We start from the raw sequence: 25,743 nt of genomic DNA, 5'->3' as shown, positions 1-25,743 counted from the left end.
CTCACTCCCTTCCATAGACTTACACAGACTATTAGAGCTCTTGCAGCATGAATTGACATGTTGTCCACCCAATCAAAGGATCAGATAATTAATCTAGTACTGAAAGCATAAGGTACAGCTAGCTAGCACTGCAGTGCATAAAATGTGGTGAGTAGTTGACTCAAAGAGAGACAAAGGCAATAGTTAAACAGTTTTGAACAAATTCCTTTCTTCCAAAATGAAGGAGAAACTTTCAGTTTCACTTACGTAGCTAGCAAATGTAGCTAGCTAGTTTAGCCTACTCAAACATGGCAGCCACATTGGTTTTCTCACAATACAATCTATTTAATCAAGTGAGAAAACCAATCTATTTCATCCATTTTGAATTCAAGCTGTAAAACAATGAAATGTTGAATAAGTCAAAGGGTATAAATATTTTCTGAAGGCAGTGTACATGTAACTGCCAAAATAATGGAAATAATTGGTGAATGAGGGTTCTGGCAGCTCTTATGGTGCAGGGTGCATTTTCCTGTCATGGTTTAGGTCCACTCAACCCCCTTAGAGGGCAAGGAAAACACCAATAAATACACAGCCATTCTGAGTGATCACCTTCAACCTATGGTGAATCATCTCTAACCTGATGGGAGTTGATAACAATGCCTCCATCCACAGGGCACCAGCAGTCACTGAATGGTTTGATGAGCATGGGAATTATGTAAACCATATGCCATGGCGATCTCAGTTACCAGATATTAACCCAATTGAACATTTATCGGAGATTCTAAGGCAGCGTTTTCCACCACCATCAACAAAACACCAAATTAAGGAATTTCTCGTGGAAGAATGTCACATCCCTCCAATAGAGGTCAAGGTGCATTGAAGCTGTTCTGGCGGCTTGTGATGGCCCAACGCCCTATTAAGACACGTTATGTTGGTGATTCCATTATTTTAGCAGTCACTTCCGTTTCCGTTGTTTTTGTCAAAATTGCTTAAACTGAGTAAATTTGGTTGGGAATCACTGATGGACAGCAATATTCAAACCTTTATAGTCAGGACTGAAATAGTCAGTCAACACCTCTTAAAAAGCCATTCTGCTGTGTCTTTAAAATGTATGTAATTGCCCTGATGAAAAATTGAACTCTATCCCAGGGTTAGGTATTCAGATTAGATTAGATTAGATTATTTAGTCACATGCGCAAAGTCGCAGATGTAGGTGCAGTGTACATGTAAGGGATCTCTTCCTCCTCTTCTGAGGAGGAGTAGCGAGAAGGATCGGAGGACCAAAACGCAGCGTGATAAGTGTCCATAATTTAATGAAGCAAAATGAACACTGAACAAAAACAATAAACAACAAACGAACAGTCCTGTAAGGTGAATGACACACACTAAACAGGAAATAAACACCCATGAAACCCAGGTGGAAAAAGGCTACCTAAGTATGATTCTCAATCAGAGACAACTAACGACCCCTGCCTCTGATTGAGAACCATACTAGGCCGAACACAAAAACCAACATAGAAAAACATAGACTGCCCACCCCAACTCACGCCCTGACCATACTAAAACAAAGACAAAACAAAGGAACTAAGGTCAGAACGTGACAGTACAGTGAAATACTTAACCTCCGAGCTCCCACAGTGCAGGTGTGAATGAAACAATAATAAGAATAACTATTAGGGGGACATGGGGAGGTGACTAGTGGTGGCTATACAGCAGCCTGATGTTCTGGCGGTAGAAGGTATTGGCCAATCTGTTCGTTTTAGCCATGATGCTCCTGTACTGCCCGTGTCTTAGTGATAGAAACAGGGAGGACAGGCCATGGCTCGGGTGGCTGAGGTCCCTAAAGATCTTCTTGACTTTCCTGTGACACCTGGTGTTGTAGGTGTCCTGGAGGTCAGACAGTGGTGCGTTCGGCTGAGCGTACCACCTTCTGGAGTGCCTTGGGGTCAGCATTTTTCAGAAGGTGTTCCTGTAACTTTTACCTCTTCTACCTTTCATATGGGTTTTGATCCTAACAAACTCCCCAGTCCTTGCCGGTGACAAGCTTATCCGTAACATGATGCTGCCACCACAATACTTGCAAAGTTTCCCATCATTGCATTCCCTACGCATTACTGGCTGGTGACAAAGTAAAAAGGTCTATGTTGAAAAATCTATTTCAAATCATCCATTATGTTTGCAACAAGGCCCTTATGCAATACTGCAAGACAACACGGCAAATAAATTAACTTAAAATAAAAACGTCAGGTTTGAGTCAACAATTACTAAAAATAATGCCAAAGACACTCACATTCCGAGAGGTTTTGAGTGTTTCTGAGGGGTCCCATTTAAATCTTGAGTTAAATCTACTTGAAATCAGAGACAAGGTTTACATATTGCTGTCCATAAATGATTCCAACCAAATTTACTGAGCTTGAGGAATTTTGACAAAAACAATGGATATAATGTTGCTTTAACAGTTGCGCAGAGTTGGTAGAATCTTATTCAAAATGATTTACAGCTGTAAGGTGCTTCCACCAAGTATTCCGTGGTGTGAAGACATACACAATCAAGACATTTTCATTTTCTATTTTTTATTCATTTCACTTTGAAAATGTGGAGCAGGTTGTGTATCCAATTTAATCCCTTTTTAGGTTTTATTTAAAGGAAGTAAAATGTGACAACTTTGCAAGGGGTGTGTAAACTTTCACTATGCCCTGTAGTTAAAGTGAATGTACATGTTAATGTAGTCAACATAGTCAATGTTTTCATTTACAGTACACTCACCAGCAGTAAAAGAAAATAGGTAAATGCTGTTTTCTTTGAGGCTGTGAATAACAAGCATGTACTGTATGTTAAAGGGACATTCAACTCCAAAACCAATGTTTGTCAGGTGCTTTTAGATCTGGAAATGATACTTATCTTTTCCATTCATTTGAGGTTATAATGACATATCGCTGAATCTACAAAACAGGTGGCCTTGGACATAAGATGTTTGAAAATATCTGATAAACTTGGTAACACAGCTGATCTAGGGGGAGGGGTTCATTAGGTGAACAGGGACCCACCGAGCAGGTTCTCGTGCTCATGCTTCTTTAGGTGGCGGTCCAAGTTGGTCTGCTGGCCGAAACAGCGGTTGCACAGGTGACACTTGAAGGGCTTCTCCTTGTTGTGGATGTTGCGTACGTGCCGCTGAAGGTTGGAGGAGATGCTGAACGAGCGGTCACAGTATTTACACCTGGGGGGGTAGAGAGAGATTTCATATATTTCTGTATTTTCTTTGGTAATGGAAGATTGGAAGTGAATCAAACTGAATTGAGAGAAAGAGAGAAAGAAATTGAAAAGTATAGAGAGAATGAGAAAGAACAGGGGAGGAGAGGGAAGCAGAAAGAGAGAGAAAGGAGAAGAGAGGTAGAGGGGTAAGACAGGCAGAGAGAAGGGAAGCAGAGAGAGAGAGAGAGTACATGTAGAGAAAGAAGGAAAGGAGAAGGAGGGAGCATGGGAGGTAGAGGGGTAAGACATCAGGGAGAAGGAGTAGGCTTGGGAGGTAGAGGGGTAAGACAGGCAGGGAGAAGGAGTAGGCTTGGGATGTAGAGGGGTAAGACAGGCAGGGAGAAGGGAAGCAGAGAGAGAGAGAGAGAGTACAGGTAGAGAAAGAAGGAAGGGAGAAGGAGTGAGCTTGGGAGGTAGAGGGGTAAGACAAGCAGGGAGAAGAAGTAGGCTTGGGAGGTAGAGGGGTATGATAGGCAGGGAGAAGGAGTAGGCTTGGGAGGTAGAGGGGTAAGACAGGCAGGGAGAAGGAGTAGGCTTGGGAGGTAGAGGGGTAAGACAGGCAGGGAGAAGGAGTAGGCTTGGGAGGTAGAGGTGTATGACAGGCAGGGAGAAGGAGTAGGCTTGGGAGGTAGAGGGGTAAGACAGGCAGGGAGAAGGAGTAGGCTTGGGAGGTAGAGGGGTAAGACAGGCAGGGAGAAGGAGTGAGCTTGGGAGATAGAGGGGTAAGACAGGCAGGGAGAAGGAGTGAGCTTGGGAGATAGAGGGGTAAGACAGGCAGGGAGAAGGAGTGAGCTTGGGAGATAGAGGGGTAAGACAGGCAGGGAGAAGGAGTGAGCTTGGGAGATAGAGGGGTAAGACAGGCAGGGAGAAGGAGTAGTCTTGGGAAGTAGAGGGGTAAGACAGGCAGGGAGAAGGAGTGAGCTTGGGAGGTAGAGGGGTAAGACAGGCAGGGAGAAGGAGTGAGCTTGGGAGGTAGAGTGGTAAGACAGGCAGGGAGAAGGAGTGAGCTTGGGAGGTAGAGGGGTATGATAAATAAACTGAACATTGGTAAAGAAAGGAGAGGTGGTCTAAATGTTGCAACGGTCATTAAAATTGTAAAAAGGTTTAAAACAATTATAGTGAATGCAACAGTTGGAGGTGTAAGACAGGCAGGGAGAAGGAGTGAGCTTGGGAGGTAGAGGGGTAAGACAGGCAGGGAGAAGGAGTAGGCTTGGGAGGTAAGAGGGGTAAGACAGGCAGGTAGAAGGAGTGAGCTTGGGAGGTAGAGGGGTAAGACAGGCAGGTAGAAGGAGTAGGCTTGGGAGGTAGAGGGGTAAGACAGGCAGGGAGAAGGGAAGCAGAGAGAGAGAGAGAGAGAGAGAGAGTACAGGTAGAGAAAGAAGGAAGGGAGAAGGAGTGAGCTTGGGAGGTAGAGGGGTAAGACAGATATGGCGAAGGAGTGAGCTTGGGAGGTAGAGGGGTAAGACAAGCAGGGAGAAGGAGTAGGCTTGGGAGGTAGAGGGGTATGATAGGCAGGGAGAAGGGCTAGGCTTGGGAGGTAGAGGGGTAAGACAGGCAGGGAGAAGGAGTAGGCTTGGGAGGTAGAGGGGTAAGACAGGCAGGGAGAAGGAGTAGGCTTGGGAGGTAGAGGGGTAAGACAGGCAGGGAGAAGGAGTAGGCTTGGGAGGTAGAGGGGTAAGACAGGCAGGGAGAAGGAGTAGGCTTGGGATGTAGAGGGGTAAGACAGGCAGGGAGAAGGGAAGCAGAGAGAGAGAGAGAGAGTACAGGTAGAGAAAGAAGGAAGGGAGAAGGAGTGAGCTTGGGAGGTAGAGGGGTAAGACAGGCAGGGAGAAGGGAAGCAGAGAGAGAGAGAGAGAGTACAGGTAGAGAAAGAAGGAAGGGAGAAGGAGTGAGCTTGGGAGGTAGAGGGGTAAGACAAGCAGGGAGAAGGAGTAGGCTTGGGAGGTAGAGGGGTATGATAGGCAGGGAGAAGGAGTAGGCTTGGGAGGTAGAGGGGTAAGACAGGCAGGGAGAAGGAGTAGGCTTGGGAGGTAGAGGGGTAAGACAGGCAGGGAGAAGGAGTAGGCCTTGGAGGTAGAGGGGTAAGACAGGCAGGGAGAAGGAGTGAGCTTGGGAGGTAGAGGGGTAAGACAGGCAGGGAGAAGGAGTAGGCTTGGGAGGTAGAGGGGTAAGACAGGCAGGGAGAAGGAGTAGGCTTGGGAGATAGAGGGGTCAGACAGGCAGGGAGAAGGAGTAGGCTTGGGAGGTAGAGGGGTATGACAGTCAGGGAGAAGGAGTGAGCTTGGGAGGTAGAGGGGTAAGACAGGCAGGGAGAAGGAGTAGGCTTGGGAGGTAGAGGGGTAAGACAGGCAGGGAGAAGGAGTGAGCTTGGGAGGTAGAGGGGTAAGACAGACAGGGAGAAGGAGTGAGCTTGGGAGGTAGAGGGGTAAGACAGGCAGGGAGAAGGAGTAGGCTTGGGAGGTAGAGGGGTAAGACAGGCAGGGAGAAGGAGTGAGCTTGGGAGGTAGAGGGGTAAGACAGGCAGGGAGAAGGAGTGAGCTTGGGAGGTAGAGGGGTATGAGAAGCAGGGAGAAGAAGTAGGCTTGGGAGGTAGAGGGGTAAGACAGGCAGGGAGGGAGAAGGAGTGAGCTTGGGAGGTAGAGGGGTAAGACAGGCAGGGAGAAGGAGTAGGCTTGGGAGATAGAGGGGTAAGACAGGCAGGGAGAAGGAGTAGGCTTGGGAGGTAGAGGGGTATGACAGTCAGGGAGAAGGAGTGAGCTTGGGAGGTAGAGGGGTAAGACAGGCAGGGAGAAGGAGTAGGCTTGGGAGGTAGAGGGGTAAGACAGGCAGGGAGAAGGAGTGAGCTTGGGAGGTAGAGGGGTAAGACAGACAGGGAGAAGGAGTGAGCTTGGGAGGTAGAGGGGTAAGACAGGCAGGGAGAAGGAGTAGGCTTGGGAGATAGAGGGGTAAGACAGGCAGGGAGAAGGAGTGAGCTTGGGAGATAGAGGGGTAAGACAGGCAGGGAGAAGGAGTGAGCTTGGGAGATAGAGGGGTAAGACAGGCAGGGAGAAGGAGTAGGCTTGGGAGGTAGAGGGGTAAGACAGGCAGGGAGAAGGAGTGAGCTTGGGAGATAGAGGGGTAAGACAGGCAGGGAGAAGGAGTGAGCTTGGGAGATAGAGGGGTAAGACAGGCAGGGAGAAGGAGTGAGCTTGGGAGATAGAGGGGTAAGACAGGCAGGGAGAAGGAGTAGTCTTGGGAAGTAGAGGGGTAAGACAGTTAGGGAGAAGGAGTAGGCTTGGGAGGTAGAGGGGTAAGACAGGCAGGGAGAAGGAGTGAGCTTGGGAGGTAGAGGGGTAAGACAGGCAGGGAGAAGGAGTGAGCTTGGGAGGTAGAGGGGTATGATAAATAAACTGAACATTGGTAAAGAAAGGAGAGGTGGTCTAAATGTTGCAACGGTCATTAAAATTGTAAAAAGGTTTAAAACAATTATAGTGAATGCAACAGTTGGAGGTGTAAGACAGGCAGGGAGAAGGAGTGAGCTTGGGAGGTAGAGGGGTAAGACAGGCAGGGAGAAGGAGTAGGCTTGGGAGGTAAGAGGGGTAAGACAGGCAGGTAGAAGGAGTGAGCTTGGGAGGTAGAGGGGTAAGACAGGCAGGTAGAAGGAGTAGGCTTGGGAGGTAGAGGGGTAAGACAGGCAGGGAGAAGGGAAGCAGAGAGAGAGAGAGAGAGAGAGAGAGAGTACAGGTAGAGAAAGAAGGAAGGGAGAAGGAGTGAGCTTGGGAGGTAGAGGGGTAAGACAGACATGGCGAAGGAGTGAGCTTGGGAGGTAGAGGGGTAAGACAAGCAGGGAGAAGGAGTAGGCTTGGGAGGTAGAGGGGTATGATAGGCAGGGAGAAGGGCTAGGCTTGGGAGGTAGAGGGGTAAGACAGGCAGGGAGAAGGAGTAGGCTTGGGAGGTAGAGGGGTAAGACAGGCAGGGAGAAGGAGTAGGCTTGGGAGGTAGAGGGGTAAGACAGGCAGGGAGAAGGAGTAGGCTTGGGAGGTAGAGGGGTAAGACAGGCAGGGAGATTTGCATATATGAATACATTAACATAAAGGATGGAACAGGACTGCAACCACACAAACTTACTCTGCCTAGGCCTCCCTGCAGCCACCTGCTCTGTCTAGGTCTACCTGCTATGTCTAGGTCTACCTGCAGCCAACTGCTCTGTCTAGGTCTACCTGCTCTGTCTATGTCTACCTGCTCTGTCTAGGTCTACCTGCTCTGTCTAGACCTACCTGCAGCCACCTGCTCTGTCTAGGTCTACATACTCTGTCTAGGTCTACCTGATTTGTCTAGGACAACCTGCTCTGTCTAGGCCTACCTGCTCTGTCTAGGCCTACCTGCTCTGTCTAGGACTAGGGGCGGCAGGGTAGCCTAGTGGTTAGAGAGTTGGACTAGTAACCGGAAGGTTGCAAGTTCAAATCCCCCATCTGTCTTTCTGCCCCTGAACAGGCAGTGTTCTTAGGCCGTCATTGAAAATAAGAATTTGTTCTTAACTGACTTGCCTAGTTAAATAAAGGTAAAATAAAAAAATAAAAAATAAAAATACCTGCTCTGTCTAGGTCTACCTGCAGCCACCTGCTCTGTCTAGGTCTACCTGCAGCCACCTGCTCTGTCTAGGTCTACCTGCAGCCACCTGCTCTGTCTAGGTCTACCACAATATTACACCACTCCACATCTACAATATGTGTAATAAAATGTATAATACCAGAACACCACAAAATTACACCATTACATATCTACAATACTGTTATGGTATACCACCATAACACAATATTACAGCAATGCATATCTACATTACTACATTACATTACTAAATGTATAATACCACCAAACAACAGTATTACACCACTACATATCTACAATACTAAATGTATAATACCACCATACCAAATTACACCATTACATATCTACAATACTGTTATGGTATACCACCATAACACAATATTACAGCAATACATATCTACATTACTAAATGTATAATACCACCAAACAACAGTATTACACCACTACATATCTACAATACTAAATGTATAATACCACCATACCACAATACTACACCCTTACAATACTAAATGTATAATACCACCACACCACAATATTACACCACTACATATCTACAATACTAAAATGAATAATACCCCCATGCCACAATATTACACCACTCCATATCTACAATACTAAATGTATAATACCACCATACCATAATATTACACCAATACATATCTACAATACTAAATGTATTATACCACAATATTACACCACTACATATCTACAATCCTAAATGTATAATACCACCATAACACAAAATTACACCACTACATATCTACAATACTAAATGTATAATACCATTATACCACAATATTACACCACTACATATCTACAATACTAAATGTATAAGACCACAATAGTAAATTACTACATATCTACAATACTAAATGTATAATACTATTATAGCACAATATTACACCACTACACTACTAAATGTATAATAACAACATACCACAATATTACACCACTACATACTGTATCTACAATACAAAATGTATAGTACCACCATACCACAATATTACACCACTACATATCTAAAATAATAAAATGTATAATACCACCATACTACAATATTACACCACTACATATCTACAATACTAAATGTATAACACCACCATACCACAATATTACACCACTACATATATACAATACTAAATGTATAATACCACCACACCACAATATTACACCACTACATATCTACAATACTAAATGTATAATACCACCACACAAAAGTATTACACCACTACATATCTACAATACAAAATGTATTATATCACAATATTACACCACTACATATCTACAATACTAAATGTATTATACCACAATATTACACCACTACATATCTACAATACTAAATGTATAGTACCAACATACCATAATATGACACCACTACATGTCTACAATAATAAATGTATTATACCACAATATTACACCACTACATATCTACAATACAAAATGTATAACACCACCATACCACAATAATACACCGGTACAATAATAAATGTATAATACCACCACACCACAATATTACACCACTACATATCTACAATACTAAATGTATTATACCACAATATTTAACCACTACATATCTACAATACTAAATGTATAATACCACCATACCATAATATTACACCACTACATATCTACAATACAAAATGTATTATACCAAAATATTACACCACTACATTTCTACAATACTAAATGTATAGTACCACCATACCATAATATTACACCACTACATATCTACAATACTAAATGTATTATACTACAATATCACACCACTACATATCTACAATACTAAATGTATAATACCACCATACCACAATATTACACACCTACAATACTAAATGTATAATACCACCACACCACAATATTACACAACTACATATCTACAATACTAAATGTATTATACCACAATATTTAACCACTACATATCTACAATACTAAATGTATAACACCACCATACCACAACATTACACCACTACATATCTACAATACTAAATGTATAATACAACCACACAACAGTATTACACCACTACATATCTACAATACTAAATGTATAATACCACCATACCATAATATTACACCACTACATATCTACAATACTAAATGTATTTTACCACAATATTACACCACTACATATCTACAATAATACATGTGTAATACCACCATACCATAATATTACACCACTACATATCTACAATACTAAATGTATAATACCACCATACCATAATATTACACCACTACATATCTACAATACTAAATGTATTAAACCACAATATTACACCACTGTAAATCTACAATACTAAATGTATAATACCATTATAGCACAATATTACACCCCTACAATACTAAATGTATAATACCACCACACCACAATATTACACCACTACATATCTACAATACCAAATGTATAATAACACCATACCATAATATTACACCACTACATATCTACAATACTAAATGTATTTTAACACAATATTACACCACTACATATCTACAATAATATATGTGTAATACAACCACACAACAGTATTACACCACTACATATCTACAATACTAAATGTATAATACAACCACACAACAGTATTACACCACTACATATCTACAATTCTAAATGTATAATACCACCATACCATAATATTACACCACTACATATCTACAATACTAAATGTATTATACCACAATATTACACCACTGCAAATCTACAATACTAAATGTATAATACCATTATAGCACAATATTGCACCTCTACAATACTAAATGTATAATACCACCACACCACAATATTACACCACTACATATCTACAATACCAAATGTATAATACCACCATACCATAATATTACACCACTACATATCTACAATACTAAATGTATTTTACCACAATATTACACCACTACATATCTACAATAATAAATGTGTAATACCACCATACCATAATATTACACCATTACATATCTACAATACTAAATGTATAATACCACCATACCATAATATTACACCACTACATATCTACAATACTAAATGTATTAAACCACAATATTACACCACTGTAAATCTACAATACTAAATGTATAATACCATTATAGCACAATATTACACCCCTACAATACTAAATGTATAATACCACCACACCACAATATTACACCACTACATATCTACAATACTAAATGTATTATACCACAATATTACACCACTGCATATCTACAATACTAAATGTATAATACCACCATGCCACAATATTACACCCCTACAATACTGAATGTATAGTACCACCATACCACAATATTACACCACTACATATCTACAATACTAAATGTATAATACCACCATACTACAATATTACACCACTACATATCTACAATACTAAATTTATAGCACCACCATACCACAATATCACACCACTACATATATACAATACTAAATGTATAATACCACCACACAACAGTATTATAGCACTACATATTTACATTACTAAATGTATTATACCACAATATTACACCACTACATATCTACAATACTAAATGTATAATACCACCATACCACAATATTACACCCCTACAATACTAAATGTATAATACCACCACACCTCAATATTACACCACTACATATCTAAAATACTAAATGTATAGTACCACCATACCACAATATTACACCACTACATATCTACAATACTAAATGTATAATACCCTTAGAGCACAATATTACACCCCTACAATACTAAATGTATAATACCACCACACCACAATATTACACCACTACATATCTACAATACTAAATGTATAATACCACAATATTACACCACTACATATCTACAACACTAAATGTATAATAACACCATACCATAATATTACACCACTACATATCTACAATACTAAATGTATTATACCACGATATTACACCACTGCATATCTAAAATACTACATGTAAAATACCACCATGCCACAACATTACAACCCTACAATACTAAATGTATATTACCACCACACCACAATATTACACTACTACATATCTACAATACTAAATGTATTATACCACAATATTTAACCACTACATATCTACAATAATAAATGTGTAATACCACCATACCATAATATTACACCACTACATATCTACAATACTAAATGTATAATACCACCACACCACAATATTACACCACTACATATCTACAATACTAAATGTATAATACCACAACACAAGTATTACACCACTACATATCTACAATACAAAATGTATTATATCACAATATTACACCACTACATATCTACAAAACTAAATGTATTATACCACAATATTACACCACTACATATCTACAATACCAAATGTATAATACCACCATACCATAATATTACACCACTACATATCTACAATACTGAATGTATTATACCACAATATTACACCACTACATATCTACAATACTAAATGTATAGTACCAACATACCATAATATGACACCACTACATATCTACAATAATAAATGTATTATACCACAATATTACACCACTGCATATCTACAATACTAAATGTATAATACCACCATGCCACAATATTACACCCCTACAATACTGAATGTATAGTACCACCATACCACAATATTACACCACTACATATCTACAATACTAAATGTATAATACCACCATACTACAATATTACACCACTACATATCTACAATACTAAATTTATAGCACCACCATACAACAATATCACACCACTACATATATACAATACTAAATGTATAATACCACCACACAACAGTATTATAGCACTACATATTTACATTACTAAATGTATTATACCACTATATTACACCACTACATATCTACAATACTAAATGTATAATACCACCATACCACAATATTACACCCCTACAATACTAAATGTATAATACCACCACACCTCAATATTACACCACTACATATCTAAAATACTAAATGTATAGTACCACCATACCACAATATTACACCACTACATATCTACAATACTAAATGTATAATACCATTAGAGCACAATATTACACCCCTACAATACTAAATGTATAATACCACCACACCACAATATTACACCACTACATATCTACAATACTAAATGTATAATACCACAATATTACACCACTACATATCTACAACACTAAATGTATAATAACACCATACCATAATATTACACCACTACATATCTACAATACTAAATGTAAAATACCACAATATTACACCACTGCATATCTAAAATACTACATGTAAAATACCACCATGCCACAATATTACAACCCTACAATACTAAATGTATATTACCACCACACCACAATATTACACTACTACATATCTACAATACTAAATGTATTATACCACAATATTTAACCACTACATATCTACAATAATAAATGTGTAATACCATCATACCATAATATTACACCACTACATATCTACAATACTAAATGTATAATACCACCACACAAAAGTATTACACCACTACATATCTAAAATACAAAATGTATTATATCACAATATTACACCACTACATATCTACAATACTAAATGTATTATACCACAATATTACACCACTACATATCTACAATACTAAATGTATAATACCACCATACCATAATATTACACCACTACATATCTACAATACTGAATGTATTATACCACAATATTACACCACTACATATCTACAATACTAAATGTATAGTACCAACATACCATAATATGACACCACTACATATCTACAATAATAAATGTATTATACCACAATATTACACCACTGCATATCTACAATACTAAATGTATAATACCACCATGCCACAATATTACACCCCTACAATACTGAATGTATAGTACCACCATACCACAATATTACACCACTACATATCTACAATACTAAATGTATAATACCACCATACTACAATATTACACCACTACATATCTACAATACTAAATTTATAGCACCACCATACAACAATATCACACCACTACATATATACAATACTAAATGTATAATACCACCACACAACAGTATTATAGCACTACATATTTACATTACTAAATGTATTATACCACTATATTACACCACTACATATCTACAATACTAAATGTATAATACCACCATACCACAATATTACACCCCTACAATACTAAATGTATAATACCACCACACCTCAATATTACACCACTACATATCTAAAATACTAAATGTATAGTACCACCATACCACAATATTACACCACTACATATCTACAATACTAAATGTATAATACCATTAGAGCACAATATTACACCCCTACAATACTAAATGTATAATACCACCACACCACAATATTACACCACTACATATCTACAATACTAAATGTATAATACCACAATATTACACCACTACATATCTACAACACTAAATGTATAATAACACCATACCATAATATTACACCACTACATATCTACAATACTAAATGTAAAATACCACAATATTACACCACTGCATATCTAAAATACTACATGTAAAATACCACCATGCCACAATATTACAACCCTACAATACTAAATGTATATTACCACCACACCACAATATTACACTACTACATATCTACAATACTAAATGTATTATACCACAATATTTAACCACTACATATCTACAATAATAAATGTGTAATACCACCATACCATAATATTACACCACTACATATCTACAATACTAAATGTATAATACCACCACACCACAATATTACACCACTACATATCTACAATACTAAATGTATGATACCACCACACAAAAGTATTACACCACTACATATCTAAAATACAAAATGTATTATATCACAATATTACACCACTACATATCTACAATACTAAATGTATTATACCACAATATTACACCACTACATATCTACAATACTAAATGTATAATACCACCATACCATAATATTACACCACTACATATCTACAATACTGAATGTATTATACCACAATATTACACCACTACATATCTACAATACTAAATGTAAAATACCACAATATTACACCACTGCATATCTAAAATACTACATGTAAAATACCACCATGCCACAATATTACAACCCTACAATACTAAATGTATATTACCACCACACCACAATATTACACTACTACATATCTACAATACTAAATGTATTATACCACAATATTTAACCACTACATATCTACAATAATAAATGTGTAATACCACCATACCATAATATTACACCACTACATATCTACAATACTAAATGTATAATACCACCACACCACAATATTACACCACTACATATCTACAATACTAAATGTATAATACCACCACACAAAAGTATTACACCACTACATATCTAAAATACAAAATGTATTATATCACAATATTACACCACTACATATCTACAATACTAAATGTATTATACCACAATATTACACCACTACATATCTACAATACTAAATGTATAATACCACCATACCATAATATTACACCACTACATATCTACAATACTGAATGTATTATACCACAATATTACACCACTACATATCTACAATACTAAATGTATAGTACCAACATACCATAATATGACACCACTACATATCTACAATAATAAATGTATTATACCACAATATTACACCACTACATATCTACAATACTAAATGTATAACACCACCATACCACAATATTACACCACTACATATCTACAATACTAAATGTATAATACCACCACACAAAAGTATTACACCACTACATATCTAAAATACAAAATGTATTATATCAGAATATTACACCACTACATATCTACAATACTAAATGTATTATACCACAATATTACACCACTACATATCTACAATACTAAATGTATAATACCACCATACCATAATATTACACCACTACATATCTACAATACTGAATGTATTATACCACAATATTACACCACTACATATCTACAATACTAAATGTATAGTACCAACATACCATAATATGACACCACTACATATCTACAATAATAAATGTATTATACCACAATATTACACCACTACATATCTACAATACTAAATGTATAACACCACCATACCATAATATTACACCACTACATATCTACAATGCTAAATGTATTATACTACAATATCACACCACTACATATCTACAATACTAAATGTATAATACCACCATACCACAATATTACACACCTACAATACTAAATGTATAATACCACCACACCACAATATTACACAACTACATATCTACAATACTAAATGTATTATACCACAATATTTAACCACTACATATCTACAATACTAAATGTATAACACCACCATACCACAACATTACACCACTACATATATACAATACTAAATGTAGTATACCACAATATTACACCACAACATATCTACAATAATAAATGTGTAATACAACCACACAACAGTATTACACCACTACATATCTACAATACTAAATGTATAATACAACCACACAACAGTATTACACCACTACATATCTACAATACTAAATGTATAATACCACCATACCATAATATTACACCACTACATATCTACAATACTAAATGTATTATACCACAATATTACACCACTGCAAATCTACAATACTAAATGTATAATACCATTATAGCACAATATTGCACCTCTACAATACTAAATGTATAATACCATTATAGCACAATATTACACCCCTACAATACTAAATGTATAATACCACCAAACCACAATATTACACCACTACATATCTACAATACCAAATGTATAATAACACCATACCATAATATTACACCACTACATATCTACAATACTAAATGTATTTTAACACAATATTACACCACTACATATCTACAATAATAAATGTGTAATACAACCACACAACAGTATTACACCACTACATATCTACAATACTAAATGTATAATACAACCACACAACAGTATTACACCACTACATATCTACAATACTAAATGTATAATACCACCATACCATAATATTACACCACTACATATCTACAATACTAAATGTATTATACCACAATATTACACCACTGCAAATCTACAATACTAAATGTATAATACCATTATAGCACAATATTGCACCTCTACAATACTAAATGTATAATACCACCACACCACAATATTACACCACTACATATCTACAATACCAAATGTATAATACCACCATACCATAATATTACACCACTACATATCTACAATACTAAATGTATTTTACCACAATATTACACCACTACATATCTACAATAATAACTGTGTAATACCACCATACCATAATATTACACCACTACATATCTACAATACTAAATGTATAATACCACCATACCATAATATTACACCACTACATATCTACAATACTAAATGTATTATACCACAATATTACACCACTGCATATCTACAATACTAAATGTATAATACCACCATGCCACAATATTACATCCCTACAATACTGAATGTATAGTACCACCATACCACAATATTACACCACTACATATCTACAATACCAAATGTATAATACCACCATACCATAATATTACACCACTACATATCTACAATACTAAATGTATTTTACCACAATATTACACCACTACATATCTACAATAATAACTGTGTAATACCACCATACCATAATATTACACCACTACATATCTACAATACTAAATGTATAATACCACCATACCATAATATTACACCACTACATATCTACAATACTAAATGTATTATACCACAATATTACACCACTGCATATCTACAATACTAAATGTATAATACCACCATGCCACAATATTACATCCCTACAATACTGAATGTATAGTACCACCATACCACAATATTACACCACTACATATCTACAATACTAAATGTATAATACCACCATACTACAATATTACATCACTACATATCTACAATACTAAATTTATAGCACCACCATACCACAATATCACACCACTACATATATACAATACTAAATGTATAATACCACCACACAACAGTATTATAGCACTACATATTTACATTACTAAATGTATTATACCACAATATTACACCACTACATATCTACAATACTAAATGTATAATACCACCATACCACAATATTACACCCCTACAATACTAAATGTATAATACCACCACACCTCAATATTACACCACTACATATCTAAAATACTAAATGTATAGTACCACCATACCACAATATTACACCACTACATATCTACAATACTAAATGTATAATACCATTAGAGCACAATATTACACCCCTACAATACTAAATGTATAATACCACCACACCACAATATTACACCACTACATATCTACAATACTAAATGTATAATACCACCATATCATAATATTACACCACTACATATCTACAAAACTAAATGTATTATACCACAATATTACACCACTACATATCTACAGCACTAAATGTATAATAACACCATACCATAATATTACACCACTACATATCTACAATACTAAATGTATTATACCACAATATTACACCACTGCATATCTAAAATACTACATGTAAAATACCACCATGCCACAATATTACAACCCTACAATACTAAATGTATATTACCACCACACCACAATATTACACTACTACATATCTACAATACTAAATGTATTATACCACAATATTTAACCACTACATATCTACAATAATAAATGTGTAATACCACCATACTATAATATTACACCACTACATATCTACAATACTAAATGTATAATACCAACATACCATAATATTACACCACTACATATCTACAATACTAAATGTATTAAACCACAATATTACACCACTGCAAATCTACAATACTAAATGTATAATACCATTATAGCACAATATTACACCCCTACAATAATAAATGTATAATACCACCACACCACAATATTACACCACTACATATCTACAATACTAAATGTATAATACCACCATACCATAATATTACACCACTACATATCTACAATACTAAATGTATTATACCACAATATTACACCACTGCATATCTACAATACTAAATGGATAATACCACGATGCCACAATATTACACCCCTACAATACTGAATGTATAGTACCACCATTCCACAATATTACACCACTACATATCTACAATACTAAATGTATAATACCACCATACTACAATATTACACCACTAGATATCTACAATACTAAATTCATAGCACCACCATACCACAATATCACACCACTACATATATACAATACTAAATGTATAATACCACCACACAACAGTATTATAGCACTACATATTTACATTACTAAATGTATTATACCACAATATTACACCACTACATATCTACAATACTAAATGTATAATACCACCATACCACAATATTACACCCCTACAATACTAAATGTATAATACCACCACACCTCAATATTACAACACTACATATCTAAAATACTAAATGTATAGTACCACCATACCACAATATTACACCACTACATATCTACAATACTAAATGTATAATACCACCATATCATAATATTACACCACTACATATCTACAAAACTAAATGTATTATACCACAATATTACACCACTGCATATCTACAACACTAAATGTATAATAACACCATACCACAATATTACACCACTGCATATCTACAATACTACATGTAAAATACCACCATGCCACAATATTACAGCACTACACTACTAAATGTATAATACCATTATAGCACAATATTATACCACTACATATTTACAATACTAAATGTAAAAGGCCACAAGAGTACATCACTACATATCTACAATACTAAATGTATAATATCACAATACCACAATATTACACCACTACACTACTAAATGTATAATACCATTATAGCACAATATTATACCACTACATATTTACAATACTAAATGTAAAAGGCCACAAGAGTACATCACTACATATCTACAATACTAAATGTATAATATCACAATACCACAATATTACACCACTACACTACTAAATGTATAATACCACCATACCATAATATTACACCACTACAAATCTACAATACTAAATGTATTATACCACCATACTACAATATTACACCACTACATATTTACATTACTAAATGTATTATACCACAATATTTCAACACTACAAATCTACAATACTAAATGTATAATACCACCATACTACAATATTACACCACTACATATTTACATTACTAAATGTATTATACCACAATATTTCAACACTACAAATCTACAATACTAAATGTATTATACCACAATATTACACCACTGCATATCTACAATACGAAATGTATAATGCCACCATGCCACAATATTACACCACTACATATCTACGATACTAAATGTATAATACCGCCATACTACAATATTACAACACTACATATCTACAATACTAAATGTATAATACCACCATACTACAATATTACACCACTACATATTTACATTACTAAATGTATTATACCACAATATTTCAACACTACAAATCTACAATACTAAATGTATTATACCACAATATTACACCACTGCATATCTACAATACTAAATGTATAATGCCACCATGCCACAATATTACACCACTACATATCTACAATACTAAATGTATAATACCACCATACTACAATATTACACCACTACATATCTACAATACTAAATGTATAACACCACCATACCACAATATTACACCACTACATATATACAATACTAAATGTATAATACCACCACACAACAGTATTACACCACTACATATTTACATTACTAAATGTATTATACCACAATATTTCAACACTACATATCTACAATACTAAATGTATAATAACACCATACCACAATGTCACACCCCTACAATACTAAATGTATAATACCACCACACCACAATATTACACTACTACATATCTACAATACTAAATGTATTATACCACAATATTTCACCACTACATATCTACAATACTAAATGTATAACACCACCATACCACAATATTACACCACTACATATATACAATTCTAAATGTATAATGCCAACACACAACAGTATTACACCACTACATATCTACAATACTAAATGTATTATACCACAATATTACACCACTACGTATCTACAATACTAAATGTATAAAACCACCATGCCACAATATTACACCCCTACAATACTAAATGTATAATACCACCACACCACAATATTACACCACTACATATCTACAATACTAAATGTATAGTACCACCATACCACAATATTACACCACTACATATCTACAATACTAAATGTATAATACCATTCGAGCACAATATTACACCCCTACAATACTAAATGTATAATACCACCACACCACAATATTACACCACTACATATCTACAATACTAAATGTATTATACCACAATATTACACCACTACATATCTACAATACTAAATGTATAATACCATTATAGCACAATATTATACCACTACATATTTACAATACTAAATGTAAAAGGCCACAAGAGTACATCACTACATATCTACAATACTAAATGTATAATACCACCATACCATAATATTACACCACTACAAATCTACAATACTAAATGTATTATACCACCATACTACAATATTACACCACTACATATTTACATTACTAAATGTATTATACCACAATATTTCAACACTACAAATCTACAATACTAAATGTATAATACCACCATACTACAATATTACACCACTACATATTTACATTACTAAATGTATTATACCACAATATTTCAACACTACAAATCTACAATACCAAATGTATTATACCACAATATTACACCACTGTATATCTACAATACGAAATGTATAATGCCACCATGCCACAATATTACACCACTACATATCTACAATTCTAAATGTATAATTCCGCCATACTACAATATTACACCACTACATATCTACAATACTAAATGTATAATACCACCATACTACAATATTACACCACTACATATTTAAATTACTAAATGTATTATACCACAATATTTCAACACTACAAATCTACAATACTAAATGTATTATACCACAATATTACACCACTGCATATCTACAATACTAAATGTATAATGCCACCATGCCACAATATTACACCACTACATATCTACAATACTAAATGTATAATACCACCATACTACAATATTACACCACTACATATCTACAATACTAAATGTATAACACCACCATACCACAATATTACACCACTACATATATACAATACTAAATGTATAATACCACCACACAACAGTATTACACCACTACATATTTACATTACTAAATGTATTATACCACAATATTTCAACACTACATATCTACAATACTAAATGTATAATAACACCATACCACAATGTCACACCCCTACAATACTAAATGTATAATACCACCACACCACAATATTACACCACTACATATCTACAATACTAAATGTATTATACCACAATATTTCACCACTACATATCTACAATACTAAATGTATAACACCACCATACCAAAATATTACACCACTACATATATACAATTCTAAATGTATAATGCCAACACACAACAGTATTACACCACTACATATCTACAATACTAAATGTATTATACCACAATATTACACCACTACGTATCTACAATACTAAATGTATAATACCACCATGCCACAACATTACACCCCTACAATACTAAATGTATAATACCACCACACCACAATATTACACCACTACATATCTACAATACTAAATGTATAGTACCACCATACCACAATATTACACCACTACATATCTACAATACTAAATGTATAATACCATTCGAGCACAATATTACACCCCTACAATACTAAATGTATAATACCACCACACCACAATATTACACCACTACATATCTACAATACTAAATGTATAATAACACCATACCATAATATTACACCACTACATATCTACAATACTAAATGTATTATACCACAATATTACACCACTTTATATCTACAATACTAAATGTATAATACACCATACCATAATATTACACCACTACATATCTACATTACTAAATGTATTATACCACAATATTACACCACTGCATATCTACAATACTAAATGTACAATACCACCATGCCACAATATTACACCCCTACAATACTAAATGTATAATACCACCACACCACAATATTACACCACTACATATCTACAATACTAAATGTATTATACCACAATATTACACCCCTACATATCTACAATTCTAAATGTATAGTACCACCAAACCACAATATTACACCACTACATATCTACAATACTAAATGTATAATACCATTATATTTATAAATGTACAAGGCCAATATAGTACATCAGTACATATCTACAATACTAAATGTATAATACCACAATATTACACCACTACACTACTAAATGTATAATACCACCACACCACAATATTACACCACCACATATATACAATACTAAATGTATAATACCAGCACACCACAATATTACACCACTACTTACCCACAATACTAAATGTATAATACCACAATACCACAATATTACACCACTCCATTTCAACAACACTAAATGTATAGTACCACCACACCACAATATTACACCACTACATATCTACTATACTAAATGTATAATATCACAATATTACACCACTACATATCTACAATACTAAATGTATAATACCACAATATTACACCACTACATATCTATAATACTAAATGTATAATACCACAATATTACACCACTACATATCTACAATACTAAATGTATAATACCACAATATCACACCACTACAATACTACATGTATAATACCACCATAACACAATATTACACCACTACACATCTACAATACTAAATGTATAATACCACCATAACACAATATTACAATGTAGTTCTGTATAGAGTCTGTGTGCTAGAATTTTTGTGTGTCTCTGTGGTTGTCTCTTCATTGTCCCCACTGTTCCATAAGGTGTATTTTATTTGTTTTTGAAATCTGATTCTACTGCTGCGTCAGTTACCTGATATCGAATAGAGTTCCAGGTAGTCATGGCTCTATGTAGTACTGTGCGCCTCCCATAGTCTGTTCTGGACTTGGGAATTGTGAAGAGACCTCTGGTGGCATGTCTGGTGGTGTATGCATGGGTGTCCGAACTGTGTGCCAGTAATTTAAACAGACAGCGTGGTGCACTCAGCTTGTCAATACTTTTTACGAAAACAAGTTGTGATGAAGTCAATCTCTCCTCCACTTTGAGCCATGAGAGATTGACATGCCTATTATTAATGTTATCTCTCTGTGTACTTTTAAGGGCCAGCCCTGCTGCCCTGTTCTGAGACAGTTGTAATTCTCTTAAATCCCTCTTTGTGGCACATGACTGAACAGTAATCCAGATGTGACAAAACTAGGGCCTGTAGGACCTGCCTTGTTGATAGTAATGTTAAGAAGGTAGAAACTAGGGCCTGTAGGTCCTGCCTTGTTGACAGTGCTGTTAAGAAGGTAGAAACTAGGGCCTGTAGGACCTGCCTTGTTGATAGTAATGTTAAGAAGGTAGAAACTGGGGCCTGTAGGACCTGCCTTGTTGATAGTAATGTTAAGAAGGTAGAAACTGGGGCCTGTAGGACCTGCCTTGTTGATAGTAATGTTAAGAAGGTAGAAACTGGGGCCTGTAGGACCTGCCTTGTTGATAGTAATGTTAAGAAGGTAGAAACTGGGGCCTGTAGGACCTGCCTTGTTGACAGTGCTGTCTAGAAGGTAGAAACAAAAGCCTGTAGGACCTGTCTTGTTGATAGTGTTGTTAAGAAGGTAGAAACTAGGGCCTGTAGGACCTGCCTTGTTGATAGTGCTGTTAAGAAGGTAGAAACTAGGGCCTGTGGGACCTGCCTTGTTGATAGTGCTGTTAAGGCAGAGCAGCGCTTTATTATGTACAGACTTCTCCCCATCTTAGCAACTGTTCAATAAAAATGTTTTGACCAGGACAGTTTACAATCCAGGGTTACTCCAAGCAGTTTAGTCATCTCAATTTCCACCATATTCATTTCAATATTTTGTTGAGGTTTAGGGTTTAGTGAATGATTTATCCCAAATACAATGCTTTCAGTTTTAATAATTTGGAAAGTGTACCAAAAAAGTGTCAAGAAGACTTGAGGCTGTGGTCACTGCTTCAACAAAGTACTGAGAAAAGGGTTTGAATACTTATGCAAAATGTAATATTTACGTTTTTTATTTTTAATACATTTGCAAAAATGCCTACAAACTTATTTTTGCTTTGTCATTATAGGGTATTGTGTGTAGATTGATGAGTGGAAAAACGTAACAAAATGTGGACAAAGTCAAGGGGTCTGAATACTTTCCAACAGCAGACTATGATCGATAATGTCAAAAGCTGCACTGAAGTCAACCAAACAGCCCACACAATCATTTAGTATCAATATCTCTCAGCCAATCTGTTGTCAATTTGTTTACTGTACTAGCATTACATCTGGTCAAACACATTTTTTTTTCCAAAAGCTTACAAAGCATTCATAAAATAGGCTGATTGGTCTGCTATTTCAATCAAATCACATATTCTTGGTCACATACACTGCTACGCCATCTTGGATGAGCCTAGTAGTGAACTAGCGATACGCTAATGAGGGAAACGAATATGGGCATGAAGAACTGGACCGCTTTCTAGTTGTCTCTGGCATTGTTTAACCAAAGTTTTTTGCTGTGGGGAGATAGTATTCTTATGTCAGGGTTTATGATGCAACATTCTGTAGAACAGAATGTGATCTGCAAATCAAATCAAATGAAATTTTATTTGTCACATACACATGGTTAGCAGATGTTAATGTGAGTGTAGCGAAATGCTTGTGCTTCTAGTTCCGACCATGCAGTAAAATCTACCAAGTAATCTAACAATTCCTCAACAACTACCTAATGCACACAAATCTAAAGGGGTGAATGAGAATATGTACATATAAATATATGGATGAGCGATGGCCAAGCGGCATAG

General features: G+C 35.7%; 1 protein-coding gene across 1 annotated transcript in view; it reads right to left on the bottom strand.

The window, feature by feature from the left end:
• LOC110491048 (histone-lysine N-methyltransferase PRDM16) overlaps positions 1–25,743 on the bottom strand; it is a 135,281-nt gene that overhangs the window by 49,835 nt on the left and 59,703 nt on the right. Inside the window, exon 11 of the mRNA XM_090201595.1 lies at positions 3,027–3,196. Coding sequence (XP_090057721.1) covers positions 3,027–3,196 — 170 coding nt within the window. The remainder of the gene's footprint in view (positions 1–3,026; positions 3,197–25,743) is intronic.

Source organism: Oncorhynchus mykiss, chromosome 16 (assembly GCF_057628025.1).
Source record: "Oncorhynchus mykiss isolate SJ-2025 chromosome 16, ASM5762802v1, whole genome shotgun sequence".
Classification (NCBI taxonomy): domain Eukaryota; kingdom Metazoa; phylum Chordata; class Actinopteri; order Salmoniformes; family Salmonidae; genus Oncorhynchus; species Oncorhynchus mykiss.
This window is presented reverse-complemented; position numbering and strand designations above follow the sequence as displayed.